This window comes from Oncorhynchus kisutch, linkage group LG17 (genome assembly GCF_002021735.2).
Source record: "Oncorhynchus kisutch isolate 150728-3 linkage group LG17, Okis_V2, whole genome shotgun sequence".
NCBI lineage: Eukaryota > Metazoa > Chordata > Actinopteri > Salmoniformes > Salmonidae > Oncorhynchus > Oncorhynchus kisutch.
In genome coordinates, this window is record NC_034190.2 from 83,077,536 (window position 1) to 83,101,789 (window position 24,254).

At 45.4% G+C, this 24,254-nt stretch overlaps 1 protein-coding gene across 1 annotated transcript in view; it reads right to left on the bottom strand.

Annotated features, from left to right (window-relative positions):
• Positions 1 to 15,986: 15,986 nt before the first annotated feature.
• Positions 15,987 to 24,254, bottom strand: part of LOC109884413 (CDK5 and ABL1 enzyme substrate 2) — a 58,240-nt gene continuing 49,972 nt past the window's right edge. Inside the window, exons 7-9 of the mRNA XM_031794839.1 lie at positions 21,363 to 21,469; positions 20,286 to 20,490; positions 15,987 to 19,086 (exon numbers count right to left, since the gene is read on the bottom strand). Coding sequence (XP_031650699.1) covers positions 18,946 to 19,086; positions 20,286 to 20,490; positions 21,363 to 21,469 — 453 coding nt within the window. The 3' untranslated portion in view covers positions 15,987 to 18,945. The remainder of the gene's footprint in view (positions 19,087 to 20,285; positions 20,491 to 21,362; positions 21,470 to 24,254) is intronic.

Here is a 24,254-nt window from a genome sequence, read left to right on the forward strand (position 1 = left end):
GGTAGTTGCCAGCCTAACAACCAGGAAGGGTAGTTGCCAGCCTAACAACCAGGAAGGGTAGTTGCCAGCCTAACAACCAGGAAGGGTAGTTGCCAGCCTAACAACCAGGAAGGGTAGTTGCCAGCCTAACAACAAGGGAAGGGTAGTTGCCAGCCTAACAACAAGGGAAGGGTAGTTGCCAGCCTAACAACCAGGAAGGGTAGTTGCCAGCCTAACAACAAGGGAAGGGTAGTTGCCAGCCTAACAACAAGGGAAGGGTAGTTGCCAGCCTAACAACCAGGAAGGGTAGTTGCCAGCCTAACAACCAGGAAGGGTAGTTGCCAGCCTAACAACGAGGAAGGGTAGTTGCCAGCCTAACAACCAGGAAGGGTAGTTGCCAGCCTAACAACCAGGAAGGGTAGTTGCCAGCCTAACAACCAGGAAGGGTAGTTGCCAGCCTAACAACGAGGAAGGGTAGTTGCCAGCCTAACAACCAGGAAGGGTAGTTGCCAGCCTAACAACCAGGAAGGGTAGTTGCCAGCCTAACAACCAGGAAGGGTAGTTGCCAGCCTAACAACAAGGGAAGGGTGGTTGCCAGCCTAACAACCAGGAAGGGTAGTTGCCAGCCTAACAACCAGGAAGGGTAGTTGCCAGCCTAACAACCAGGAAGGGTAGTTGCCAGCCTAACAACAAGGGAAGGGTAGTTGCCAGCCTAACAACCAGGAAGGGTAGTTGCCAGCCTAACAACCAGGAAGGGTAGTTGCCAGCCTAACAACCAGGAAGGGTAGTTGCCAGCCTAACAACCAGGAAGGGTAGTTGCCAGCCTAACAACCAGGAAGGGTAGTTGCCAGCCTAGCAACCAGGAAGGGTAGTTGCCAGCCTAGCAACCAGGAAGGGTAGTTGCCAGCCTAGCAACCAGGAAGGGTAGTTGCCAGCCTAGCAACCAGGAAGGGTAGTTGCCAGCCTAGCAACCAGGAAGGGTAGTTGCCAGCCTAACAACCAGGAAGGGTAGTTGCCAGCCTAACAACCAGGAAGGGTAGTTGCCAGCCTAACAACCAGGAAGGGTAGTTGCCAGCCTAACAACCAGGAAGGGTAGTTGCCAGCCTAACAACGAGGAAGGGTAGTTGCCAGCCTAGCAACCAGGAAGGGTAGTTGCCAGCTGAACCCCATCCCCATTTCCTCTTTTGATCTCTATGGTGGAGGCTCTTTAGTGTGTTTACTTTATTGCATTTATAGTTGGGATATCGCTTTTCAACAGGAAAAGTATATATTTTTTTAATCACTGGAGGAGGTTTTTAATACAATGTCATCTTTATTGATCCATTATACATAGACAACAGGAATGTGTTACTGTGCTGTGTACTGGAATTCCCTGCTTCCGGCTCCTTCCTTCCTTCCTTCCTTCTCTCTCTCTCTCTGTCTCTGTCTCTCTCTCTCTCTCTCTCTCTCTGTTTGTTTACAGAATGTGGGAGGTGTTACATGGAAAGCCTTTAGCTTGTGGTAACTCCCAACCCTCGATTTACATGTGGGCTGTAAACAAACATTCCACAAGGAAACTGAGTTGACATTTTAGACACAGACTTGGGAATGCCACCTAGATGACACATGGAAATACACCTCCCTCTCTGTCTAAATACACCTCCCTCTCTGTCTAAATACACCTCTCTCTCTGTCTGAATACACCTCCCTCTCTGTCTGAATACACCTCCCTCTCTGTCTAAATACACCTCCCTCTCTGTCTAAATACACCTCCCTCTCTGTCTGAATACACCTCCCTCTCTGTCTAAATACAAATACACCTCCCTGTAGTTGCCAGCCTAGCAACCAGGAAGGGTAGTTGCCAGCCTAGCAACCAGGAAGGGTAGTTGCCAGCCTAGCAACCAGGAAGGGTAGTTGCCAGCCTAGCAACCAGGAAGGGTAGTTGCCAGCCTAACAACCAGGAAGGGTAGTTGCCAGCCTAACAACCAGGAAGGGTAGTTGCCAGCCTAACAACCAGGAAGGGTAGTTGCCAGCCTAACAACCAGGAAGGGTAGTTGCCAGCCTAACAACGAGGAAGGGTAGTTGCCAGCCTAGCAACCAGGAAGGGTAGTTGCCAGCTGAACCCCATCCCCATTTCCTCTTTTGATCTCTATGGTGGAGGCTCTTTAGTGTGTTTACTTTATTGCATTTATAGTTGGGATATCGCTTTTCAACAGGAAAAGTATATATTTTTTTAATCACTGGAGGAGGTTTTTAATACAATGTCATCTTTATTGATCCATTATACATAGACAACAGGAATGTGTTACTGTGCTGTGTACTGGAATTCCCTGCTTCCGGCTCCTTCCTTCCTTCCTTCCTTCTCTCTCTCTCTCTGTCTCTGTCTCTCTCTCTCTCTCTCTCTCTCTCTCTGTTTGTTTACAGAATGTGGGAGGTGTTACATGGAAAGCCTTTAGCTTGTGGTAACTCCCAACCCTCGATTTACATGTGGGCTGTAAACAAACATTCCACAAGGAAACTGAGTTGACATTTTAGACACAGACTTGGGAATGCCACCTAGATGACACATGGAAATACACCTCCCTCTCTGTCTAAATACACCTCCCTCTCTGTCTAAATACACCTCTCTCTCTGTCTGAATACACCTCCCTCTCTGTCTGAATACACCTCCCTCTCTGTCTAAATACACCTCCCTCTCTGTCTAAATACACCTCCCTCTCTGTCTAAATACACCTCTCTCTCTGTCTGAATACACCTCCCTCTCTGTCTGAATACACCTCCCTCTCTGTCTAAATACACCTCCCTCTCTGTCTAAATACAAATACACCTCCCTCTCTGTCTAAATACACCTCCCTCTCTGTCTAATTACATCTCCCTCTCTGTCTAAATACACCTCCCTCTGTCTAAATACACCTCCCTCTCTGTCTAAATACACCTCCCTCTCTGTCTAAATACACCTCTCTCTGTCTGAATACACCTCCCTCTGTCTAAATACACCTCCCTCTCTGTCTAAATACAAATACACCTCCCTCTCTGTCTAAATACAAATACACCTCCCTCTCTGTCTAAATACACCTCCCTCTCTGTCTAAATACACCTCCCTCTCTGTCTAAATACAACTCCCTCTCTGTCTAAATACACCTCCCTCTCTGTCTAAATACACATCCCTCTCTGTCTAAATACACATCCCTCTCTGTCTAAATACACATCCCTCTCTGTCTAAATACACATCCCTCTCTGTCTAAATACACCTCCCTCTCTGTCTAAATACACATCCCTCTCTGTCTAAATACACCTCCCTCTCTGTCTGAATACACCTCCCTCTCTGTCTGAATACACCTCCCTCTCTGTCTAAATACACCTCCCTCTCTGTCTAAATACACCTCCCTCTCTGTCTAAATACACCTCCCTCTCTGTCTAAATACACCTCCCTCTCTGTCTAAATACACCTCTCTCTCTGTCTGAATACACCTCCCTCTGTCTAAATACACCTCCCTCTGTCTAAATACACCTCCCTCTCTGTCTAAATACAAATACACCTCCCTCTCTGTCTAAATACACCTCCCTCTCTGTCTAAATACACCTCCCCCTCTGTCTAAATACAAATACACCTCCCTCTCTGTCTAAATACACCTCCCTCTCTGTCTAAATACACCTCCCTCTCTGTCTAAATACACCTCTCTCTCTGTCTAAATACACCTCTCTCTCTGTCTGAATATACCTCCCTCTGTCTAAATATACCTCCCTCTCTGTCTAAATACACCTCCCTCTGTCTAAATACACTTCCCTCTCTGTCTAAATACACCTCCCTCTCTGTCTAAATACACCTCTCTCTGTCTGAATACACCTCCCTCTCTGTCTAAATACACCTCCCTCTCTGTCTAAATACACCTCCCTCTCTGTCTAAATACACCTCCCTCTCTGTCTAAATACACCTCCCTCTCTGTCTAAATACACCTCCCACTCTGTCTAAATACAAATACACCTCCCTCTCTGTCTAAATACAAATACACCTCCCTCTCTGTCTAAATACAAATACACCTCCCTCTCTGTCTAAATACACCTCCCTCTCTGTCTAAATACACATACACCTCCCTCTCTGTCTAAATACAAATACACCTCCCTCTCTGTCTAAATACACCTTCCTGTTACTCTGGTTGTGTAAGATGCTGTTTTCACTCTGTACCTAATCCTCCTCGGCGGTGCACATCTCGTGTTCTTACCCACCATCCTTTGTAGTCTGAAACGTTGAACTTTTGGAACGAGGTTTCCCCTTATCCTCTAGTTCTTAGTACCGGAACACGGAGGACTATGGGTTGGTTCGACACACTGAGACAGTGGTTGGTGGATTAAGGACATCTAAGAAGGTTGGGCTATATAAGGCTCATGAGAGTCACTCACTCTATTCACAGGGAGGTGTTTTTGTGTGTGTGTGTGTGTGTGTGTGTGACCTGTTACCCTTCATAATACATTTTTTAAATAAAGTTAATATCCTGATTGTTGATTGAACTGGTCACTCCTCATTATTGATTGGAATATCCACAGCGCTTGTTGGGGAATCCTGTTACTAGTCCAACACGCTAACCACTAGGCTACCCTGGAATATCCACAGCGCTTGTTGGGGAATCCTGTTACTAGTCCAACGCTCTAACCACTAGGCTACCCTGGAATATCCACAGCGCTTGGGTAGGATATCAAGGATCCCGGGGGAATGATTTTAAGATCCTTCCCAAAGTGTTCTCCAATCTCATAAAATATTTTAGCAGAAGGTTCAGTGCCGTTATTTCTCGTAAGGTATTGAAAGGTATTGAAAGGTGTTGAAATGTATTGAAAGGTGTTGAAAGGTATTGAAATGTGTTGAAATGTGTTAATGTATTGAGATGTGTTGAAAGGTGTTGAAAGGTGTTGAAAGGTGTTGAAATGTATTGAGATGTGTTGAAAGGTATTGAAATGTGTTGAAATGTGTTAATGTATTGAGATGTGTTGAAAGGTGTTGAAAGGTATTGAAAGGTGTTGAAAGGTGTTGAAAGGTGTTGAAAGGTATTGAAAGGTGTTGAAAGGTGTTGAAATGTGTTGAAATGTATTGAGATGTGTTGAAAGGTGTTGAAAGGTGTTGAAAGGTGTTGAAAGGTGTTGAAAGGTATTGAAAGGTGTTGAAAGGTGTTGAAATGTGTTGAAATGTATTGAGATGTGTTGAAAGGTGTTGAAATGTGTTGAAATGTATTGAGATGTGTTGAAATGTATTGAAAGGTGTTGAAATGTATTGAGATGTGTTGAAATGTATTGAAAGGTGTTGAAATGTATTGAGATGTGTTGAAAGGTGTTGAAATGTATTGAGATGTGTTGAAAGGTGTTGAAATGTATTGAGATGTGTTGAAATGTATTGAAAGGTGTTGAAATGTATTGAGATGTGTTGAAATGTGCTGAAAGGTGTTGAAATGTATTGAAAGGTGTTGAAAGGTGTTGAAAGGTGTTGAAAGGTGTTGAAATGTATTGAAAGGTGTTGAAAGGTGTTGAAAGGTGTTGAAATGTGTTGAAAGGTGTTGAAATGTGTTGAAAGGTGTTGAAATGTGTTGAAATGTGTTGAAATGTGTTGAAAGGTGTTGAAATGTGTTGAAAGGTGTTGAAATGTATTGAAAGGTGTTGAAAGGTGTTGAAAGGTGTTGAAATGTATTGAAAGGTGTTGAAATGTATTGAAAGGTGTTGAAAGGTGTTGAAATGTATTGAAATGTATTGGAATGTGTTGAAATGTGTTGAAAGGTGTTGAAAGGTGTTGAAATGTATTGAAATGTATTGAAAGGTGTTGAAATGTATTGAAATGTATTGAAATGTATTGAAAGGTGTTGAAATGTATTGAAATGTGTTGAAAGGTGTTGAAAGGTGTTGAAATGTATTGAAATGTATTGAAAGGTGTTGAAATGTATTGAAATGTATTGAAATGTATTGAAAGGTGTTGAGATGTGTTGAAATGTATTGAAAGGTGTTGAGATGTGTTGAAATGTATTGAAATGTATTGAAAGGTGTTGAGATGTGTTGAAATGTATTGAAATGTATTGAAAGGTGTTGAAATGTATTGAAATGTATTGAAATGTATTGAAAGGTGTTGAGATGTGTTGAAATGTATTGAAATGTATTGAAATGTGTTGAAATGTATTGAAAGGTGTTGAAAGGTGTTGAAATGTATTGAAAGGTGTTGAAATGTATTGAGATGTATTGAGATGTATTGAAAGGTGTTGAAATGTATTGAAATGTATTGAAATGTATTGAAAGGTATTGAAATGTGTTGAAAGGTGTTGAAATGTATTGAAATGTATTGAAAGGTGTTGAAAGGTGTTGAAATGTATTGAAAGGTGTTGAAATGTATTGAGATGTATTGAGATGTATTGAAAGGTGTTGAAATGTATTGAGATGTATTGAGATGTATTGAAAGGTGTTGAAATGTATTGAAATGTATTGAAATGTATTGAAAGGTATTGAAATGTGTTGAAAGGTGTTGAAATGTATTGAAATGTATTGAAATGTGTTGAAATGTATTGAGATGTATTGAAATGTGTTGAAAGGTGTTGAAATGTATTGAAAGGTGTTGAGATGTATTAGTAGAAAATATAATTTCACATGTTTTTTGAGCAACATAGCTCAGTATTTGTATAATAATTTTTTTACTCATCGTTATCAAGGGTTTCAATAATGTTTAACCTGACTACTCTTTATACCCGTCACTAAAATGTGATATCTATAGTCACATAGAACAATCAGAGTTGTCCAGGTATCAACTGGACACAGAAGAGATACGGTATCATGATACAGCACTGATAATGCACTGTTGCTAGGGTATACACCTTTCTTAGTCGAAAACATGTCTGTCTTTTTTAACTATTGTTGATACTTGGGTTTCCTTTCCCAAATATGAAACCAAACTTAGTGCAAGGCAATAAGGTAACGGTGGCTAAATGCCAGAGGGGATGAGTCATTAAGAGCAGTCACTATGTAATTACTAAATGCCAGACGGGATGAGTCATTAAGAGCAGTCACTATGTAATTACTAAATGCCAGAGGGGATGAGTCATTAAGAGCAGTTACTATGTAATTACTAAATGCCAGAGGGGATGAGTCATTAAGAGCAGTCACTATGTAATTACTAAATGCCAGAGGGGATGAGTCATTAAGAGCAGTCACTATGTAATTACTAAATGCCAGACGGGATGAGTCATTAAGAGCAGTCACTATGTAATTACTAAATGCCAGAGGGGATGAGTCATTAAGAGCAGTTACTATGTAATTACTAAATGCCAGAGGGGATGAGTCATTAAGAGCAGTTACTATGTAATTACTAAATGCCAGAGGGGATGAGTCATTAAGAGCAGTTACTATGTAATTACTAAATGCCAGAGGGGATGAGTCATTAAGAGCAGTTACTATGTAATTACTAAATGCCAGAGGGGATGAGTCATTAAGAGCAGTTACTATGTAGACGGGCCTGGACATGTACTGGCTTAAGCAGGGGGACACGTCTGGCGCTGCAGGATTTGAGTCCCTGGCGGCGTAGTGTGTTACTGATGGTAGGCTTTGTTACTTTGGTCCCAGCTCTCTGCAGGTCAGTCACTAGGTCCCCCCGTGTGGTTCTGGGATTTTTGCTCACCGTTCTTGTGATCATGTTGACCCCACGGGGTGAGATCTTGCGTGGAGCTCCAGATCGAGGGAGATTATCAGTGGTCTTGTATGTCTTCCATTTCCTAATAATAGCTCCCACAGTTGATTTCTTCAAACCAAGCTGCTTACCTATTGCAGATTTAGTCTTCCCAGCCTGGTGCAGGTCTACAATTTTGTTTCTGGTGTCCTTTGACAGCTCTTTGGTCTTGGCCATAGTGGAGTTTGGAGTGTGACTGTTTGAGGTTGTGGACAGGTGTCTTTTATACTGATAAGTTCAAACAGGTGCCATTAATACAGGTAACGAGTGGAGGACAGAGGAGCCTCTTAAAGAAGAAGTTACAGGTCTGTGAGAGCCAGAAATCTTGCTTGTTTGTAGGTGACCAAATACTTATTTTCCACCATAATTTGCAAATAAATTCATAAAAAATCCTACAATGTGATTTTCTGGATCGCATTTTGTCTGTCATAGTTGAAGTGTACCTATGATGAAAATTACAGGCCTCTCATCTTTTTAAGTGGGAGAACTTGCACAATTGGTGGCTGACTAAATACTTATTTGCCCCACTGTATATGCAGCAGTATGTATACTCCCCTTCAAATTAGCGGACACCGCAGGTAGCCTAGTGGTTAAAGTGTTGGGCCTGACAGCTTGCTGGATCGAATCCCTGAGCTGACAAGGTAACAATCTGTCATTCTGCCCCCGAGCAAGGCAGTTATACCACTGTTCCCCGGGCGCCGTGGATGTTGGTTATGGCAGCCCCCCCTGCACCTCTCTGATTCAGAGGAGTTGGGTTAAATGCGGAAGATGCATTAAGTTGTACATTTGACTAGGTATCCCCCCGTTGCTGACAAAAGTATAAAATTGAGCAGACAACCATGCAATCTCCATAGACAAACATTGGCAGTAGAATGGCCTTACTGAAGAGCTCAGTGACTTTCAATGTGACACCATCATAGCCTTTCCCACCCTCCACTTGGCAAAACTTGACCATAATTCAATCCTCCTGATTCCTGCTTACAAACTAAAACAGGAAGTACCAGTGACTCGCTCAATACGGAAGTGGTCAGATGACGCGGATGCTGACATCTATGTAAGTCTCAAGATAACTCAACTGACATCTATGTAAATCTCAAGATAACTCAACTGACTTCTATGTAAATCTCAAGATAACTCAACTGACATCTATGTAAGTCTCAAGATAACTCAACTGACATCTATGTAAATCTCAAGATAACTAACTTCTATGTAAGTCTCAAGATAACTCAACTGACGTCTTAAGTTTATTCCAGCCAATAGCTTTGAAACAGAAAACGACACATCAGTCCAGTCAGAAAATATATTAGATTTATTCTTCTGTCATACTGACAATAATACATTTACATTTTATGATATAACAAAGAATTCACAAACAACAAACAGGGGACAACATTATAAAAACGGTCCTGCACTTTGTTCAAAAGAATGTCTCCTTTCCTTACTGTGACACGCCCTCCTTCCCTTACTGTGACACGCCCTCCTTTCCTTACTGTGACACGCCCTCCTTTCCTTACTGTGACACGCCCTCCTTCCCTTACTGTGACACGCCCTCCTTTCCTTACTGTGACACGCCCTCCTTTCCTTACTGTGACACGCCCTCCTTTTCTTACTGTGACACGCCCTCCTTTTCTTACTGTGACACGCCCTCCTTTTCTTACTGTGACACGCCCTCCTTTTCTTACTGTGACACGCCCTCCTTTTCTTACTGTGACGCGCTCTCCTTTCCTTACTGTGACACGCCCTCCTTCCCTTACTGTGACACGCCCTCCTTTCCTTACTGTGACACGCCCTCCTTCCCTTACTGTGACACGCCCTCCTTCCCTTACTGTGACACGCCCTCCTTCCCTTACTGTGACACGCCCTCCTTTCCTTACTGTTACACGCCCTCCTTCCCTTACTGTGACACGCCCTCCTTCCCTTACTGTGACACACCCTCCTTCCCTTACTGTGACACGCCCTCCTTCCCTTACTGTGACACGCCCTCCTTCCCTTACTGTGACACGCCCTCCTTTCCTTACTGTGACACACCCTCCTTTCCTTACTGTGACACGCCCTCCTTCCCTTACTGTGACACGCCCTCCTTTTCTTACTGTGACACGCCCTCCTTTTCTTACTGTGACACGCCCTCCTTTTCTTGTGATCATGTTGACCCACGGGGTGAGATCTTGCGTGGAGCCCCAGATCGAGGGAGATTATCAGTGGTCTTGTATGTCTTCCATTTCCTAATAATTGCTCCCACAGTTGATTTCTTCAAACCAAGCTGCTTACCTATTGCAGATTTAGTCTTCCCAGCCTGGTGCAGGTCTACAATTTTGTTTCTGGTGTCCTTTGACAGCTCTTTGGTCTTGGCCATAGTGGAGTTTGGAGTGTGACTGTTTGAGGTTGTGGACAGGTCTTTTATACTGATAAGTTCAAACAGGTGCCATTAATACAGGTAACGAGTGGAGGACAGAGGAGCCTCTTAAAGAAGAAGTTACAGGTCTGTGAGAGCCAGAAATCTTGCTTGTTTGTAGGTGACCAAATACTTATTTTCCACCATAATTTGCAAATAAATTCATAAAAAATCCTACAATGTGATTTTCTGGATCGCATTTTGTCTGTCATAGTTGAAGTGTACCTATGATGAAAATTACAGGCCTCTCATCTTTTTAAGTGGGAGAACTTGCACAATTGGTGGCTGACTAAATACTTATTTGCCCCACTGTATATGCAGCAGTATGTATACTCCCCTTCAAATTAGCCACACCGCAGGTAGCCTAGTGGTTAAAGTGTTGGGCCTGACAGCTTGCTGGATCGAATCCCTGAGCTGACAAGGTAACAATCTGTCATTCTGCCCCCGAGCAAGGCAGTTATACCACTGTTCCCCGGGCGCCGTGGATGTTGGTTATGGCAGCCCCCCCTGCACCTCTCTGATTCAGAGGAGTTGGGTTAAATGCTGAAGATGCATTCAGTTGTACATTTGACTAGGTATCCCCCCGTTGCTGACTAAAGTATAAAATTGAGCAGACAACCATGCAATCTCCATAGACAAACATTGGCAGTAGAATGGCCTTACTGAAGAGCTCAGTGACTTTCAATGTGACACCATCATAGCCTTTCCCACCCTCCATTTGGCAAACTTGACCATAATTCAATCCTCCTGATTCCTGCTTACAAACTAAAACAGGAAGTACCAGTGACTCGCTCAATACGGAAGTGGTCAGATGACGCGGATGCTGACATCTATGTAAGTCTCAAGATAACTCAACTAACTTCTATGTAAATCTCAAGATAACTAACTTCTATGTAAGTCTCAAGATAACTGACGTCTATGTAAATCTCAAGATAACTAACTTCTATGTAAGTCTCAAGATAACTCAACTGACGTCTTAAGTTTATTCCAGCCAATAGCTTTGAAACAGAAAACGACACATCAGTCCAGTCAGAAAATATATTAGATTTATTCTTCTGTCATACTGACAATAATACATTTACATTTTATGATATAACAAAGAATTCACAAACAACAAACAGGGGACAACATTATAAAAACGGTCCTGCACTTTGTTCAAAAGAATGTCTCCTTTCCTTACTGTGACACGCCCTCCTTCCCTTACTGTGACACGCCCTCCTTTCCTTAATGTGACACGCCCTCCTTCCCTTACTGTGACACGCCCTCCTTCCCTTACTGTGACACACCCTCCTTTCCTTACTGTGACACGCCCTCCTTTCCTTACTGTGACACGCCCTCCTTCCCTTACTGTGACACGCCCTCCTTCCCTTACTGTGACACGCCCTCCTTTCCTTAATGTGACACGCCCTCCTTCCCTTACTGTGACACGCCCTCCTTCCCTTACTGTGACACGCCCTCCTTCCCTTACTGTGACACGCCCTCCTTCCCTTACTGTGACACGCCCTCCTTCCCTTACTGTGACACGCCCTCCTTCCCTTACTGTGACACGCTCCCTCCTTCCCTTACTGTGACACGCCCTCCTTCCCTTACTGTGACACGCCCTCCTTTCCTTACTGTGACACGCCCTCCTTTTCTTACTGTGACACGCCCTCCTTTTCTTACTGTGACACGCCCTCCTTTTCTTACTGTGACACGCCCTCCTTTTCTTACTGTGACACGCCCTCCTTTTCTTACTGTGACGCGCTCTCCTTCCCTTACTGTGACACGCCCTCCTTCCCTTACTGTGACACGCCCTCCTTTCCTTACTGTGACACGCCCTCCTTCCCTTACTGTGACACGCCCTCCTTCCCTTACTGTGACACGCCCTCCTTTCCTTAATGTGACACGCCCTCCTTCCCTTACTGTTACACGCCCTCCTTCCCTTACTGTGACACGCCCTCCTTCCCTTACTGTGACACGCCCTCCTTCCCTTACTGTGACACGCCCTCCTTCCCTTACTGTGACACGCCCTCCTTTCCTTACTGTGACACGCCCTCCTTCCCTTAATATGACACGCCCTCCTTCCCTTAATGTGACACGCCCTCCTTCCCTTAATGTGACACGCCCTCCTTCCCTTAATGTGACACGCCCTCCTTCCCTTAATATGACACGCCCTCCTTCCCTTAATGTGACACGCCCTCCTTCCCTTAATATGACACGCCCTCCTTCCCTTAATATGACACGCCCTCCTTCCCTTAATGTGACACGCCCTCCTTCCCTTAATGTGACACGGAGTAAGTGGTATAATATCAGTAACACAGTTGGTGAGCTACACAGTTGGTGAGCTTGTCTCATTGCGGCAACTCCAACGGGTTTCTGCTCTCTTGTCAAACTCCTTATAGAATCGTGAATACGTTTGAAACAGATTGGCACCCAGACTAGAGAAGGACTTATTGTGACTGAAGTCAGTGGTACCTGAAAAAGGTGTACTGATGGCTGTGTTTTAGACGTTGTGATGTCATTTCCTTACAATGCGACAGACTGACTGATCTATATATATAAACAGGGAGTAGTTATTTAAAAAATATAATTTGCAGATCAGTCAGTCTGAAATTGATCGTGAACATGCCTTAGTGAAAATCTGTGATCAATCTCTGGGGAATCGAAGCACTGTGGCCGGTTGCCAGAGATTCAGAATCTGTATTCAGTCTCTGGGGCATTGGAAGCACTGTGGCCGGTTGCCAGAGATTCAGAATCTGTGATCAGTCTCTGGGACATTGGAAGCACTGTGGCCGGTTGCCAGAGATTCAGAATCTGTGATCAGTCTCTGGGGAATCGAAGCACTGTGGCCGGTTGCCAGAGATTCAGAGTTTTGGTCAAAGTAAAGTCAGTGTCTCAACGCATAAAAAAAATACCAACAATGTTTTTCTACAACAACGCCGTGTTTAAAAACAGCCCACTTTGAAGAGAAAGTTACGATTGAAGGAACATACAGTATTTTCTGACAGAATTTGTGATTTGTTCTCCCCCTGCGTAAATAAAATGTCAAAAATAAATCAATCACACACAGTAAAGCAGTCTTTATGTGTATAGAGATAATGTATGCATCCCAAATGCCAACCCATTCTCTTTATAGTGCACTGATTTAGACCAGGGCCCATTGGGCTTTGGTCGAAAGTAGTCAAATATGTACGGAATAGGGTGCCATTTGTGATGCCGTTCTTGTCATAATGCTCAGGCACTTTATTCGTTGTGTTTGTGTTCTGTCAGACAGCTATTTAAAAACACAACATGTAGAATGATCAAAAATATGAACATTGTCCATTTCCTCAAAATCATCATTCATTGGACAACTCCTCCGTACTGTTATTGCAATGTTGCCCACTAGATGGCGCTAACACCGTTCACTCCACCGACATTCACAGTGTTAACGCATAGTAGTAACGACACACACACACACACACACACACACACACACACACACACACACACACACACACACACACACACACACACACACACACACACACACACACACACACACACACACACACACACATACCATCCTGGACATATCTATACTCTATTCTACTGTTAAAATGAACCATACTGTCTGACAACACATTGCAAATTTATGATTCTGTTCACAGTATCTCTTTGGGGAATGTGGCAACAACAAAAAACTTCCTTTTTGAAAAACGTAACTTAACCAAGGCCTGACTTCTGATTGACTTGAAAAACGTAACTTAACCAAGGCCTGACTTCTGACTGACTTGAAAAACGTAACTTAACCAAGGCCTGACTTCTGACTGACTTGAAAAACATAACTTAACCAAGGCCTGACTTCTGACTGACTTGAAAAACGTAACTTAACCAAGGCCTGACTTCTGATTGACTTGAAAAACGTAACTTAACCAAGGCCTGACTTCTGACAGACTTGAAAAACGTAACTTAACCAAGGCCTGACTTCTGACTGACTTGAAAAACGTAACTTAACCAAGGCCTGACTTCTGACTGACTTGAAAAACGTAACTTAACCAAGGCCTGACTTCTGACTGACTTGAAAAACGTAACTTAACCAAGGCCTGACTTCTGACTGACTTGAAAAACGTAACTTAACCAAGGCCTGACTTCTGACTGACTTGAAAAACGTAACTTAACCAAGGCCTGACTTCTGACTGACTTGAAAAACGTAACTTAACCAAGGCCTGACTTCACTTCTGACTGACTTGAAAAACGTAACTTAACCAAGGCCTGACTTCTGACTGACTTGAAAAACGTAACTTAACCAAGGCCTGACTTCTGACTGACTTGAAAAACGTAACTTAACCAAGGCCTGACTTCTGATTGACTTGAAAAACGTAACTTAACCAAGGCCTGACTTCTGATTGACTTGAAAAACGTAACTTAACCAAGGCCTGACTTCTGACTGACTTGAAAAACGTAACTTAACCAAGGCCTGACTTCTGACTGACTTGAAAAACGTAACTTAACCAAGGCCTGACTTCTGACTGACTTGAAAAACGTAACTTAACCAAGGCCTGACTTCTGATTGACTTGAAAAACGTAACTTAACCAAGGCCTGACTTCTGACTGACTTGAAAAACGTAACTTAACCAAGGCCTGACTTCTGACTGACTTGAAAAACATAACTTAACCAAGGCCTGACTTCTGACTGACTTGAAAAACGTAACTTAACCAAGGCCTGACTTCTGACTGACTTGAAAAACGTAACTTAACCAAGGCCTGACTTCTGATTGACTTGAAAAACGTAACTTAACCAAGGCCTGACTTCTGACTGACTTGAAAAACGTAACTTAACCAAGGCCTGACTTCTGATTGACTTGAAAAACGTAACTTAACCAAGGCCTGACTTCTGACTGACTTGAAAAACATAACTTAACCAAGGCCTGACTTCTGATTGACTTGAAAAACGTAACTTAACCAAGGCCTGACTTCTGACTGACTTGAAAAACGTAACTTAACCAAGGCCTGACTTCTGATTGACTTGAAAAAAAGAAAACCCGAATCTAAACTGTTTGTAACATTACTATAACCACAAGAACAAAGATTATAACAGTGTGACTGAGCAAAGTTGTCACTCTCTCAAAGAACATTTGAACTTAGACACTGAATGGAAACTATAACAGAGACTGAATGAAAATGAAAAACACATTGAAATGGAAGACAAGGAAATAGCAATACGATAAGTACAGGGTCAAACATATGACCTCAACGACCTTCAGAGCGTACTGAAGAAGAAAACAACAACGATAAATAAATGTGGTACAAAAAAATGTAAAAGTCTAAAACAGTTCAATGTAAAATGAAGATACATCAAAAAATAACTTTATAACAAGGTATTTGTCCCAAATGACACCCTATCAGCCTATATAGTGCTATTATAGTATTATTATATTATATATATATAGTATTTCTGGTCAGAAGTAGTGCACTACATAGGGAATAGTGTGCCATTTAGGATGCCAAGCATAGGGATATATACGGTGGCACATGTTAAGTCACACGTAAACATTAAAACATCATGACAACACAACACACCATAGAATGTGCTTAGATCACTGTAGTCAATGCCAACTCTAACATAGAGTTGAATAATACACTGTATATCTCTGTGTGTATATGTATATATATATATGAGTTACTACAGTATGTATATATATATATATATATATATATATATATATATATATATATATATGAGTTACTACAGTATGTATATATATATATATATATATATATATATATATATATATGAGTTACTACAGTATGTATATATGTATATATATGCTGTAGTAACTCAGTAACAAGGTTAGGAAGATCAGGCTCTTTTCATAGCAACAATCACCACCATCACTTCAATAAACAAAGAGTACTATAGGGAATAGGGCTCTATTTGGGATGACACCTTACTAAGGGATGCTTGGTTAGGGAATAGGGCTCTATTTGGGATGACACCTTACTAAGGGATGCTTGGTTAGGGAACAGGGCTCTATTTGGGATGACACCTTACTAAGGGATGCTTGGTTAGGGAACAGGGCTCTATTTGGGATGACACCTTACTAAGGGATGCTTGGTTAGGGAATAGGGCTCTATTTGGGATGACACCTTACTAAGGGATGCTTGGTTAGGGAACAGGGCTCTATTTGGGATGACACCTTACTAAGGGATGCTTGGTTAGGGAATAGGGCTCTATTTGGGATGACGCCTTACTAAGGGATGCTTGGTTAGGGAATAGGGCTCTATTTGGGATGACACCTTACTAAGGGATGCTTGGTTAGGGAATAGGGCTCTATTTGGGATGACACCTTACTAAGGGATGCTTGGTTAGGGAATAGGGCTCTATTTGGGATGACGCCTTACTAAGGGATGCTTGGTTAGGGAACAGGGCTCTATTTGGGATGACGCCTTACTAAGGGATGCTTGGTTAGGGAACAGGGCTCTATTTGGGATGACGCCTTACTAAGGGATGCTTGGTTGGGAATAGGGCTCTATTTGGGATGACGCCTTACTAAGGGATGCTTGGTTAGGGAACAGGGCTCTATTTGGGATGACACCTTACTAAGGGATGCTTAGTTAGGGAACAGGGCTCTATTTGGGATGACACCTTACTAAGGGATGCTTGGTTAGGGGATAGGGCTCTATTTGGGATGACACCTTACTAAGGGATGCTTGGTTAGGGAATAGGGCTCTATTTGGGATGACACCTTACTAAGGGATGCTTGGTTAGGGAATAGGGCTCTATTTGGGATGACGCCTTACTAAGGGATGCTTGGTTAGGGAACAGGGCTCTATTTGGGATGACGCCTTACTAAGGGATGCTTGGTTAGGGAACAGGGCTCTATTTGGGATGACGCCTTACTAAGGGATGCTTGGTTAGGGAACAGGGCTCTATTTGGGATGACGCCTTACTAAGGGATGCTTGGTTAGGGAACAGGGCTCTATTTGGGATGACGCCTTACTAAGGGATGCTTGGTTAGGGAACAGGGCTCTATTTGGGATGACGCCTTACTAAGGGATGCTTGGTTAGGGAACAGGGCTCTATTTGGGATGACGCCTTACTAAGGGATGCTTGGTTAGGGAACAGGGCTCTATTTGGGATGACGCCTTACTAAGGGATGCTTGGTTAGGGAATAGGGCTCTATTTGGGATGACGCCTTACTAAGGGATGCTTGGTTAGGGAACAGGGCTCTATTTGGGATGACGCCTTACTAAGGGATGCTTGGTTAGGGAATAGGGCTCTATTTGGGATGACGCCTTACTAAGGGATGCTTGGTTAGGGAACAGGGCTCTATTTGGGATGACACCTTACTAAGGGATGCTTAGTTAGGGAATAGGGCTCCATTTGGGATGACGCCTTACTAAGGGATGCTTGGTTAGGGAATAGGGCTCTATTTGGGATGACGCCTTACTAAGGGATGCTTGGTTAGGGAATAGGGCTCTATTTGGGATGACACCTTACTAAGGGATGCTTGGTTAGGGAATAGGGCTCTATTTGGGATGACACCTTACTAAGGGATGCTTGGTTAGGGAACAGGGCTCTATTTGGGATGACGCCTTACTAAGGGATGCTTGGTTAGGGAATAGGGCTCTATTTGGGATGACGCCTTACTAAGGGATGCTTGGTTAGGGAATAGGGCTCTATTTGGGATGACACCTTACTAAGGGATGCTTGGTTAGGGAATAGGGCTCTATTTGGGATGACGCCTTACTAAGGGACGCTTGGTTAGGGAACAGGGCTCTATTTGGGATGACATTTTACTAACGGAGGTTTGGTTATAATGCTGGAAGAAAACTTACGTGAGGTACACTACAAAGAGGTGCAGAATAATGAACTGGTTTGGTTATTATATAAACATCCCTTATTTTTCAAATAAATAAATCAAATATAATAAATATACATTTTAAAAAACAAAAGTAGGATAAATAAATGAAACTGCTTTTTTGGTTAAATCTGATGTTTCTTTCGTTTGTTTTCCCTTTAACGCGCTGGCAGGAAGGTGATGGACAAGGTTCTTCCCTGGTTCGTGTGTTACTCTTATGCCCGATTCCCACTATAAGACCAAACCGAGCCAAACTGGCCTGGTGACACGTCCACCAAAGCTGCTGGAACCCTGCCTGAACCCAGCTGGAACCCTGCTGGAACCCTGCCGGAACCCTGCCTGAACCCTGCTGGAACCCTGCCTGAACCCTGCCTGAACCCTGCCTGAACCCTGCCGGAACCCTGCTGGAACCCTGCTGGAACCCTGCCTGAACCCAGCTGGAACCCTGCCGGAACCCTGCCTGAACCCTGCTGGAACCCTGCCGGAACCCTGCCTGAACCCTGCCGGAACCCTGCTGGAACCCTGCCTGAACCCAGCTGGAACCCAGCTGGAACGGACCATGTGAAGAGAGAAGAAAACCCGAACCAGAACGGTACAGTTTAGGTCAGCCCTATAAGTGCGTATGAAGCATAACTGGTATTCTTGCAATGCTACTGCTGAACTGTAGCACCCCCTTGTGGCACGTGGAAGCATGGCAACGTTCAGGTTTAGAAAGTGTAGTAACTATATACTGTATGTTGATAATAATATCAGCAAATGTAGGAAGACTGATCGGTGTAATTTATACTTCTTCAAGGTGAGAGTAAAATACCAGTGTCGCTACTGAGGTGAGTAAGTCTCTGAGCTTTATGGTGTTTAGCACAGGGGGTTGGTGGCACCTTATTTGGGGAGGACGGGCTCGTGGTAATGGCTGGAGTGGAATGGTATCAAACGCCCAGGTTTGCAGGTGTGGGGGCAGAGAATTCCCAGACCAGTCTCCAGACCCTTGTAGGCATGGCTCCTCCCCTCACTCCACCCCCATGACCAGTCTCCAGACCCTTGTAGGCGTGGCCCCCGTCCACCTGGGTGCAGCAGTGGGCGTGGCCCTAGTTCTGCTGCACCAGGCGTCGGTAGTGTGGCATGATGGCTCTCTCAGGCAGGTACAGAGCCATCTCCAGGGCAACAAGGATAGTGAACTCAAACGGGATCAACTCCCTCCGACTGATACGGAAACGCTCCTCTAATTTCTGCAGAGGAAGAGAAGAGGGAAGAGGAGGAAGAGACCTGTTAGGAAAGTTGTATTGCCCGCACATATCCTCCACAGGCTTTCCTTACACTAATACCTGACCTTTAGCAACCTAATATGAGTAAATAGAATGAATATACACTATATATACAAAAGTATGTGGACACCCCTTCAAATGAGTGGATTCGGCTAATTCATCCACACCTGTGACTAACAGGTGTATAAAAGTCGAGCAGACAGCCATGCAATCTCCATAGACAAACATTGGCAGTAGAATGGCCTTACTGAAGAGCTCAGTGACTTTCAACGTGGCACCGTCATAGGATGCCACCTTTCCAACAAGTGAGCTGCCCCGGTAAACTGTAAGTGCTGTTATTGTGAAGTGGAAACGTCTAGGAGCAACAACGGCTCAGCTGCAAAGTGGTAGGCCACACAAGCTAACAGAACGGGACCACCGAGTTCTGAAGCACGTATCGCGTAAAAATAGTCTGTCCTCGGTTACAACTCTAATTACTGAGTCCCAAAATGCCTCTGGAAGCAACGTCAGCACAAGAACTGTTTGTTGGGAGCTTCATGAAATGGGTTTCCATGGCCGAGCAGCCGCACACAAACCTCAGATCACTGTGTGCAATGCCAAGCGTCGGTTGGAATGGTGTAAAACTCGCCGACCAATGGATTCTGGAGCAGTGGAAATGCGTTCTCTGGAGTGATGAATCACGCTTCACCATCTGGCAGTCCGACATAAGAATCTGGGTTTAGCGGATGCCAGGAGAACGCTACCTGCCCCAACGCATAGTGTCAACTGTAAAGTTTGGTGGATGATAAATAATGGTCTGTGGCTGTTTTTCATGGTTCAGGCCCCTTAGTTCCAGTGAAATCTTAACAATGACATTCTAGACAATTCTGTGCTTTGTGGCAACAGTTTGGGGAAGGCCCTTTCCTGTTTCAACATGACAATCCCCTCGTGCACAGAGCGAGGTCCATGCAGAAATGGTTTGTCGAGATTGGTGTGGAAGAACTTGACTGGCCTGCACAGAGCCCTGACCTCAACCCATCGAACACCTTTGGGATGAATTGGAACACTGAATGACTACATAGCATACACAAAGCCTTTATATAGCCTACATAAAGCCTTTATATAGCCTACATAGATGGTTGACAAAGCATTTTGAGGTTTATGTCATTGCAAAAGGACAATACATCTATGAGCTGAGTGACGTCCTGCTTCTTGAGGTCGCTGCTGATCTTAGCAGCGAGCAGGACGCAGGCTCCAGAGATCAACTTCCTGTTGTGTTTGTTGAGTCGTCCCTGGAGGACCAGCTTCTCAAAGTAAACAAATGCCATCGCCACGGTCACCGCCTGCAGGCCGCAGTCGTCACCCACTGTACGCATCTCTCTCTTTAGACTGGAGGAGAGACAGAGAGAGAGGGGGGGAAAGAGAGAGGAGAGAGAGAGAGAGGGGGGGGGGGGAGAGGGGGGGGGGGAAGAGAGGGGGGGGAGAGAGAGAGAGGGGGGAAGAGAGAGAGGGGGGAAGAGAGAGAGGGGGGAAGAGAGAGAGGGGGGAGAGAGAGAGGGGGGAGAGAGCGAGAGAGGGGGGAGAGAGAGAGAGAGGGGGGAAGAGAGAGAGAGGGGAGGGGAGGGGAGAGAGAGAGAGAGAGGGGAGGGGAGAGAGAGAGGGGAGGGGAGAGAGAGAGAGAGAGAGAGGGGAGGGGAGAGAGAGAGAGAGAGAGAGGGGAGAGAGCGAGGGGGGAAGAGAGAGAGAGAGGGGGGAGAGAGAGAGAGAGAGGGGAGGGGAGAGAGAGAGAGAGAGAGAGAGAGGGGAGGGGAGAGAGAGAGGGGAGGGGAGAGAGAGAGAGAGGGGAGGGGAGAGAGAGAGAGAGGGGAGAGAGAGAGGGGGGAAGAGAGAGAGAGAGGGGGGAGAGAGAGAGAGAGAGGGGAGGGGAGAGAGAGAGAGAGAGAGGGGAGGGGAGAGAGAGAGAGAGAGAGAGAGAGAGGAGGGGAGAGAGAGAGAGGGGAGGGGAGAGGGGGGGAGTGTGGGAAGAGAGAGAGAGAGAGAGAGGGGAGGGGAGAGAGAGAGAGAGAGAGGGGAGGGGAGAGAGAGAGGGGGGAAAGGCAGGTGTTAGGATTAGAGTAAGACAAAGCATACTGAACATCTATGGACATGACCACACACACACACACACACACACACACACACACACCACACACACACACACACACACACACACACACACACACACACACACACACACACACACACACACTACAGTAGTATACCTCCTGATCTTGCTGAGAGTCAGCTTGACTTGAGGAAACTTCTCTTTAAACGTCTCGTTCATGTCCTTCTTCAGATCAGACGGCTTCACATACTCTATCACTGTCGTCTAGAGAGGGGAGAGAGATAGGGAGGGAGAGATAGGGAGGGAGAGAGAGAGAGAGGGAGAGAGAAAGAGAGAGAGGGAGATGTGGACAGGGAGGGAGGTAAAGAGGGAGGGAGGGAGGTAAAGAGGGAGGAAGGGAGGGAGGAAAAGAGGGAGCGAGGGAGGGAGGAAAAGAGGGAGGGAGGGAAAAAAAGAGGGAGCATTGAGACTCTCTGATAGGTCATGACTCTGTGCATTGAGACTCTCTGATAGGTCATGGCTCTGTGCATTGAGACTCTCTGATATCACATACACATATTTAACAGATGCTATTGCAGGTGTAGGGAAATGCTTGTGTTTTGAGCTCCAACAGTGCAGTAATATCTAACAATTCACAACAATACAAACTAATCTAACAGTGAAATAGGAAGGGAGTGGAGACTAACAATGCAGCTAAATACCTCCTCTCCCCATCTCTCATTCTCTCTCTCCCCATCTCTCATTCTCTCTCCTCCCTCCAGCTCTCATTCTCTCTCTCCCCATCTCTCATTCTCTCTCTCCCCATCTCTCATTCTCTCTCTCCCCATCTCTCATTCTCTCTCCTCCCTCCAGCTCTCATTCTCTCTCTCCCCATCTCTCATTCTCTCTCCAGCTCTCATTCTCTCTCTCCCCATCTCTCATTCTCTCTCCCCATCTCTCATTCTCTCTCTCCCCATCTCTCATTCTCTCTCTCCCCATCTCTCATTCTCTCTCTCCCCATCTCTCATTCTCTCTCTCCCCATCTCTCATTCTCTCTCTCCCCATCTCTCATTCTCTCTCCTCCCTCCAGGCTCTCATTCTCTCTCTCCCCCATCTCTCATTCTCTCTCCTCCCTCCAGCTCTCATTCTCTCCTCCCCAGCTCTCATTCTCTCTCTCCCCAGCTCTCATTCTCTCTCTCCCCATCTCTCATTCTCTCTCTCCCCAGCTCTCATTCTCTCTCTCCCCAGCTCTCATTCTCTCTCTCCCCCATCTCTCATTCTCTCTCCCCATCTCTCATTCTCTCTCCCCATCTCTTATTCTCTCTCTCCCCAGCTCTCATTCTCTCTCTCCCCATCTCTCATTCTCTCTCCCCAGCTCTCATTCTCTCTCTCCCCATCTCTCATTCTCTCCTCCCTCCATCTCTCATTCTCTCTCTCCCCATCTCATTCTCTCCTCCCTCCAGCTCTCATTATCTCCTCCCTCCAGCTCTCATTCTCTCTCTCCCCATCTCTCATTCTCTCTCTCCCCATCTCTCATTCTCTCTCTCCTAATCTCTCATTCTCTCTCTCCCATCTCTCATTCTCTCTCTCCCCATCTCTCATTCTCTCTCTCCCCAGCTCTCATTTTCTCTCTCCCAGCTCTCATTCTCTCTCCCCAGCTCTCATTCTCTCTCCCCATCTCTCATTCTCTCTCCTCCCTCCAGCTCTCATTCTCTCTCCTCCCTCCAGCTCTCATTCTCTCTCCTCCCTCCAGCTCTCATTCTCTCTCTCCCCATCTCTCATTCTCTCTCTCCCCATCTCTCATTCTCTCTCTCCCCATCTCTCATTCTCTCTCTCCCCAGCTCTCATTCTCTCTCTCCCCAGCTCTCATTCTCTCTCTCCCCAGCTCTCATTCTCTCTCTCCCCAGCTCTCATTCTCTCTCTCCCCAGCTCTCATTCTCTCTCTCCCCAGCTCTCATTCTCTCTCTCCCCAGCTCTCATTCTCTCTCTCCCCAGCTTTCATTCTCTCTCTCCCCAGATCTCATTCTCTCTCTCCCCAGCTCTCATTCTCTCTCTCCCAGCTCTCATTCTCTCTCTCCCCAGCTCTCATTCTCTTCTCCCCAGCTTTCATTCTCTCTCTCCCCAGATCTCAGTCTCTCTCTCCCATCTCTCATTCTCTCTCTCCCCATCTCATTTCTCTCCTCCTCCCAGCTCTCATTCTCTCCTCCCTCCAGCTCTCATTCTCTTCTCCCCATCTCTCATTTCTCTCTCCTCCCTCCAGCTCTCATTCTCTCTCCTCCCTCCAGCTCTCATTCTCTCTCCTCCCTCCAGCTCTCATCTCTTCTCCTCCCTCCAGCTCTCATTCTCTCTCCCTCCCTCCAGCTCTCATCTCTCTCCTCCCTCCAGCTCTCATTCTCTCTCCTCCCTCCAGCTCTCATTCTCTCTCCTCCCTCCAGCTCTCATTCTCTCTCCTCCCTCCAGCTCTCCATTCTCTCTCTCCATCCACCCCCCATCTCTCTCTCTCCATCCACCCCCCCCATCTCTCTCTCCATCCACCCCCCCATCTCTCATTACTCTCTCTCCATCCCACCCCCCCATCTTCTCATTCTCTCTCTCCATCCACCCCCCATCTCTCTCTTCATCCACCCCCCATCTCCTCTCTCTCCATCCACCCCCATCTCTCTCTCTCCATCCACCCCCCATCTCTCTCTCTCTCTCTCCCTCCAGCTCTCATTCTCTCTCCTCCCTCCAGCTCTCATTCTCTCTCTCCCCATCTCTCATTCTCTCTCTCCCCATCTCTCATTCTCTCTCCCCAGCTCTCATTTCTCTCTCTCCCCAGCTCTCATTCTCTCTCTCCCCAGCTCTCATTCTCTCTCTCCCCAGCTCTCATTCTCTCTCTCCCCAGCTCTCATTCTCTCTCTCCCCATCTCTCATTCTCTCTCTCCCCAGCTCTCATTCTCTCTCTCCCCAGCTCTCGATTCTCTCTCTCCCCATCTCTCATTCTCTCTCTCCCCATCTTCTCATTCTCTCTCTCCCCATCTCTTATTCTCTTCTCTCCCCAGCTCTCATTCTCTCTCTCCCATCTCTCATT